General features: G+C 32.6%; 1 protein-coding gene across 12 annotated transcripts in view; it reads left to right on the top strand.

Moving 5' to 3' along the window:
* Positions 1–1,794: 1,794 nt before the first annotated feature.
* The window catches only part of PIP5K59B (Phosphatidylinositol 4-phosphate 5-kinase 59B), a 50,144-nt gene continuing 44,795 nt past the window's right edge, over positions 1,795–7,143 (top strand). For 2 of the 12 annotated variants that reach the window (XM_035874032.2, XM_085656224.1), the window contains exons 1-2: positions 1,807–2,945; positions 7,031–7,065. In XM_035874032.2, coding sequence (XP_035729925.1) covers positions 2,834–2,945; positions 7,031–7,065 — 147 coding nt within the window. In that variant the 5' untranslated portion in view covers positions 1,807–2,833. Of the gene's footprint in view, positions 2,946–7,030; positions 7,066–7,143 lie in introns of all 12 variants that reach the window. The other 10 variants (XR_014982013.1, XM_085656223.1, XM_085656222.1 and 7 more) reach the window with 9 other exon arrangements.

The raw sequence follows: 7,143 nt of genomic DNA, 5'->3' as shown, positions 1-7,143 counted from the left end.
CAGACGTGGATTCGCCGTTGCGTGGCAAATGGCCTGCTTTTTAACTCGTATAAGCGAAAGAAAGAAGGAGAAAAAAAAAAAAAAGAAAAAAGAAAGAAAGAAAGAAAATTTGTTAAAAACAATGATCGAACATTTTTACTCTCTTTCTCTCTCGCTCTCTCGCTCTCTCTCTCTCTCTCTCTCTCTCTCTCTCTTTTTTTATCTTTTATTTTTCTTTTGATATTCAATTATATGATTGAAAATAAAGATAATATTAACTTGAACCAATTAAGCTATGTAATTAATTATAAATCTGTTTTATAGAAATTCATTTTTTTAATCATTCAAGATCGACAAAAAAAGTGAAAATATATCTGATATACAAAATATTTCTTTCTTTCTTTCTTTCTTTCTTTCTTTCTTTCTTTCTTTCTTTCTTTCTTTCATTGTTTCTCTCATTCTTTCTCTCATCTAATCATATGTTTATGTAATATTACGAACGATTTATTAAGGTCAAAATGAAATGATGTAATCCAATGTAGAAAATGCGTCACCATGTAATAAGTCGAATGACATTTTCTCTACGTTATCATATAACGCCAATCTTATTATCTGTTTATACTTGGGTAGCAAGGTTAAATATTTGCTGTACATGCTCTTCTTTTATAATCAAGTTCTCTAACGGGAATCGTAACGAAGCATAGACATAGAAAGAGAGAGAGAGAGAGAGAGAGAGAAGCCGTCAACTAAGTAAAATATAAATCATTTCGTCTTAGTTTATTTGACATAAACGCAGATTGCGAATACATATTTACTTTTTATATAAAGAGAAAAAATGAAGAAAAAAAAAAAAAAAGAAAAAGGAAGAAATTAAATCTTATAAATCGTCTGATATAACAATAAATAACAAACAGAGTTTTGTGCTCTGCGTTCATTGATTTACTTGACTCTGATAATCGACGTAATCGTGTAAGATTCCTGTAGCTATCGCAACGACGATACCAAAAATGACAGTCCTTTGAAACCAAATGGAATCGAAATTGATTTTCATCCTTCTTCGCACAGACTCGATCGCTTTATTCAGGTTTGAAACTATTTAATAATTTTAACGTTGACATAAGTATGAATGCCATTTTTTGTAAATATATCTTTTTTTTTCTGATTAATTCTTTATATATCTCGACAAAAACAAAATTACGTTTATTTACGTACACATGTTTAACGATTTGTTTCAACAAAATAATTCCACTTCAATAAATCGTTTACCATTAATTTTTTCTTTGCGAAATAATTCGTATAAATTTATAATTATTCTTAATATTATTATTATTATTATTATTATTATTATTATTATTATTATTATTATTGTATTACTGATGCGGACATTTTTTTGGAGCGTGACATATTCAAAAAAAAGTGTAGAAAGAAAAAGAGAAAAAAAAAAACAAGGAAAAATTGATAAATAAACAAATAAGTAATATAATATAATTTCGATATATATATATCGAAAATTATCGATAAAATGAAATAAGCGATCGAATCGACCTCCGTGAGTCAACTACGAAGATTCCAATGACACAAGTCGGTAATACAATTTTATTGTATTCTCTGAAGCATCATTACTGATTAAATAAACAATCGATATAATTACTACTGCGATATATATATTTGTATATGTATCATTTTTACGACAAATTTAAATCCATATCTACCATCGCGATCAGAAACAATGATTCATATTAGCAATATAAATAAAATGATTCTCATCATGATTTCAAAAGACGCGCGTGAGTTTTAGAAAAGAAACAACATTACGGTGGTTTATTTTTTCGAGACGAACGTGATCGAATTTTCGAATGAGTGTTTTTAAAGAAGAAAAATAAAAAAAACGAACAAAAAATAGACAGAAAAATATTTTCAGTCGATCCAAAAGAAAATCTATTTAATTCGATGATCGATAAGGAAGATAATCGCGGACATCTTTGTTTCTCGGAATGAAATAAAAGATGGCGTTGGTGTATATTATGCGATCGATACGATAGTTCCAAATAATGACGCGAGACGGCGCACAAGTGTCAACAATATGTCCGCCTGGTCGATAGAAGTCGGCGTGGCGCGGCAGGGAGTAGACGTGAGTGAGTGAGTGAGAGAGAGAGAGAGAGAGAGAGAGATACGGACTCTCTTTTCTCTCTCTGTCTTCTCGTTCGTCGTTTCGTCTGTTCTCCGATTAAAAAGAAAGAAAGAGAGACAGATAGAAAACTGGAAAGGAGAAAAAGAAAGAATATATATATATATATGTATAAATAAGAAGAGAGAGAGAGACAGAGAGAGTACGCATGTAAATTTCGTGACGTCAAAGAAAAGAGAGGAACTTCTTGTCATTGACATCGGTATTCAGTTTTCTCTGTGCGTGAATAAAGAGATAAGAGAGAAGAGAGAAGAGAGATCCGAGAAGAGTTTTGAGTGTTGAAAAGGAAAAGAGAAAGAGAAAGACAGAGAAAAAGAGAGCGAGAGAGAGAGAGAGAGAGAGAAGAAGGTGACGTGTGCAAGAAAGAAAGAGAAAGAGAGAATGTGCATTGAGACAACGATACACGTTAGTGGAACGTATACTCTGGAACCACTTTGAGAGTCAGAAAGAGATAGATAGATAGATCGAGAGAGACAGAGAGAGAGAGAGAGAGAGAGAACGATTCTTTCGATCACGCTCGAGAAAGATGCGTTCGCGCGTACCAGTATCGCGGAGGACGACGACGACGAAAGAGAGGAGGCGCCATCGCGAAATCGTCGTCGGTCGTCGCGCGTGAGTCAGTCGGCCCGTCGTGGATCGTAACGGGCGGCCGCCACCACGTACAAGATGGCTTCGGGCGACAATGTGGACGCGATCGAGGTTGTAGAAACGAGTTTCGCCGGACCGGCCCAACCTGCCGAGGATTCGAGGAGGACCGAGCAATCCGCCGAGGAGGACAGTAAGTATTATTTTTAATTTTATTTCTCATTATTCTCCTTTCTTTATTCTTCTAAATTCTATCCTTTTTTTTTCCCCACTTATATACATCTCTCTCTCTCTCTCTCTCTCTCTGTCTGTCTGTATCTGCCTCCTTTTTCGTCTTACTTTTCTCTCATATGCATGCATACATGTATGTATATATGTGTATGTATGATGTATGTATGTACGTATGTATGTATGTACGTACGTACGTACGTACGTATGCTCTGTTCTTTCTTTCTCTCTTTCCTTTCTCATATCGTCTACATAACCTATAAAGGACGATACGGAGTTATTGAGAGAGAAAGAGAGAGAGAGAGAGAGAAAGAAGGATAGATATGCAAGTAACACGAGTGAGTGAGTGAGTGAGTGAGTGAGTGAAAGAAAAAAGGACAGAGAGAGAGAAGGCGTGTACTACTATCCTGCTACTACATACTACTACTACAATTACTAATCTACTACCAAACTAATACTAATACTCTCTCCGAAAAAGGAACACGGGCGTCGTTCGAGAATTCGATATCCTCCAACTCTCCTTTCGATAACCTCGACACCTATAGAACGAGCTTTTATAGAAAGGACAAATAATCGATTGAAAGAAAGAAAGAAAGAAAGAAAGAAAGAAATAATAATAATAAAATAAAAAAAGAAAGAGAGAAAGAAAAAGCCGTGAGATGTTGTATTCCTTCAAGCTCCTTGTAAAAGCTTTTCCGCGCTACTTCTAATCCGGCTCGTTCTAGCACGATTTGACAGCTGATGGGTGTCACCCGTCTCCCCGCGTGCGGCACGCGTCTTCTCTTCTCTCGAACGAAATCGATGCCTCGACCCCCTTCTCCTTTTGCTCTTTTCCTCCCACCCCAACGACCCTCGTCCTAGCCCCAGCACACCCCACCCTCTCCCGTCCCTCTAGACTCTTTCTGTCTCTGTCTATCTCTATCTCTAACTCTATCTCTCTTTCTTTCTCTCGTTTCTATCTCTCTCTCTCTCTTTCTCTCTTTCTCTCTATCTCTGTCTGTCTGTCTGTCTGCTATATATATATATATATATATATATATATATATATATATATATATATCTTTCTCACTCCTATCATTTGTCCATCTATTTGATCACACGAATATCTACGAGGCCATTATTGATAATAAATTAGAAGTGGAAAAAAGTCTTTTACTTTTCTTTTTTTTTTTTATTTGATTTAATTTAATTTAACTTTATTTTATTTTATTTTTTTTTTTTTTATTTTTTTTTATTTAATGTAATTTGTACGTTTACTTAACGAAGTTCTTCGTAAAATAAAAAATAATTTCCTTTCAGGTTTTATTATTTTTTGTCTTTTTTCTCTGTTTCTTCTTCTTTATTTTTTCTTTTTTGTTTTTGTTTTTTTTTTTTTTTTGTTTTTAATTCAATCTAATTTTTACATATGAAATTGTTCGTGAATTAATTTCCAATAGATTATCTCCCTTCTTCTTTCATTCTTTTTCTTTCTCATTTTATTTATTCGTCTCTTCATTATTTATTTTTATTTCGTTAATATATGATTCAATATTCGTACAATCTACAATTATTTCGTAATACAATTTTTTAACATATTTATCATTCGTTACGAATAAATCAGAGATCATTCGGTAAATCGAAATCCGTTAAATAATTAATCGGGCGTCGTCGTCTACGGTCGTATATCGGACGATCGATTTTTTCTTTTTCTTTATTTTTTTCGTTTTTTTTTTTTTCACTTACAATCTTCATAATACGAACAATACATTGAAAATGTATCGGCTAATCGAAATCATGCGATAATTATCGATGATCGATTCCTTTCGATTTTCATGATAATCAAATTGTTTTTAATAAAATAATCATCAAAAATCTATGATGAATCAAAATTTTTTCGATTGATCTATTTTTATTTTTTTTTTTATTTATATATATATATATATATATATATATATATTTCTTTTTCTTTCTTTCTTTATCAACTGTGTTCTCTCTCTCTCTCTCTCTCTCTCTCTCGCTCTCTCTTCATATATATATGTATGGTGCGTACATATATATATATAACACACACCCACACACAGAGACATACACACACACACACACATATATACATGCATATATCTTTCTCTCCCTCTTTCTTTTGGCACGCGCGAAAGTAGGAAGGAGCATTGTACCGTTTATCGAGTCTACGTATCGACGTACTGCACTCATGTTGCGTGCTGCTGACCGAGGATAAAACTTGTTAGAAGGAGAGAGAGAGAGAGAGAGAGAGAGAGAGAGAGAGAAAGAGAGAGAGAGAGAGAGAGAGAGAGAAACAGACCAGATGGAGAGAGGGATGGGAATATGCATGTGTATCGGTCAAGACGATTAAACCTTAACCATGTCGCGCCATTGGACTCTACAAAATTATTCTTGTACTTGTAATTTCTCTCTTTCTTTCTTTCTTTCTTTCTTTCTTTATTTCTCTCTCTTTCACTCTGTCTTTCTCTCTATCTATCTATTTATCTATCTGTCTGTTTATCTATCTATCTCTTTCTTTATCTATCCACTTATTTATTTATCTATCTATCTTTCTCAAATGTCACGTTGGAACATTGTTATCCCGTTCGATTTTCTCGTGCCCTTCAACCGTGTTGTGTCATCTTTTTCTTTTTTTTTTTTTTTTTATTTCTCCCTTCCTATCTTTCTTTTTTCATCCTGGAAAATTCCCCCTCTTCTATCCTACGATATATATATATATATATATGCACCAAAAGCTTTGATCGTTCTATCGTGTGTTCCACGTGTATGATACACATATACTAGGTGGTGAGTCTTTTCAAATGAAAATATCTTTTAATATATATCCCCTTATATACATACACACACATATATATATATATATATATATATATATATATATATATAGCTTGTTGATAGAAAATGAAATTCCTTTTTTGATCGATCTTCTATCTCTTTTCATGTCATATTTTTCAAAAGCTCGACAATTTTGGTCTCCTTTTAAATTTTGAATAACCTATTCCTTTTATTTTTAGTCTCTATTGGAATGACTCGCTCTGTATATCCAGCATATATATATATATATATATATATATATATATATATAATATGTATGTGTTGTATACACAAACATATACACATACACACACATATATATATATATGTATATATATATTATTGGAAAAGTCATACCTCGGTTAAGGCTTATATAAATACTTTTTTTTTTTTTTTGGAACGACCGACCGGCCTTTGATCTTTTGATCAAAGCCTTTAGTGATTTTCATATTTTTACCCTCACCACCAGCATCACTACTATTACCACTAGCATTACTATCCTATACTAATATCACTATATGACTACTACTACTATTACTACACTATTACTCCTACTACTACTATTACTACACTATTACTCTTACTACTACTATTACTACACTATTACTCTTACTACTACTATTACTACACTATTACTCCTACTACTACTATGCTACTACTACTCCTACTACTACTACTACTATTACTACTACTAATATCAGTATCTTATAAATTGAACCTCTCGTTATAAAAGTACCTATAAATCGAAGGCTTCAAATTAAACCTTATGGAGTATATTGATTATCGATTACATTAAACAGAATTTGATTAGCACCAAAAATGGTACTCGGTTTGAACGTACACTTGATATTGATCCTCGACTGATGAAGTGAGTGAGTGAGTGAGTAAGTGAGTGAGTGAGAGAGAGAGAGAGTGAGAGAGAGAGAGAGAGAGAGAGAGAAAGGAAGGGGAAACAATCGTTTCCTTTTAAAAATGGCGGAAACGTTTTCCGCCGGATGAATGAAAAATTCGATTGGACGATCTTTTTAACAAGATTTTTAATTCACAACAACAGTAATAGGAATTAAATAAATTTATATGATCGTCCTTATTTAATATAAAAATAAAATTCTTAATTTAATTTATATATATATATATATATATATATATATATATATGTCTCCAATAAATTATATAATAAATGTAAAAAATTCTAACGAGTAATTCTAATGTAACAAAAATGTACGATTTTTACAGATAAATCCACGGGGGAGAAAGTAGCGGCACTCGATGTAAGTATCCTTATCTAATCTTTCTTGTAACTAATACATTTTTATTAGGTATTCATCTCTCTTAAGTTTCGAGAATGA

This window comes from Vespa mandarinia, chromosome 3 (genome assembly GCF_050613455.1).
Source record: "Vespa mandarinia isolate Hongniang chromosome 3, ASM5061345v1, whole genome shotgun sequence".
In the NCBI taxonomy this organism is placed as follows: Eukaryota; Metazoa; Arthropoda; class Insecta; order Hymenoptera; family Vespidae; genus Vespa; species Vespa mandarinia.
This window is presented reverse-complemented; position numbering and strand designations above follow the sequence as displayed.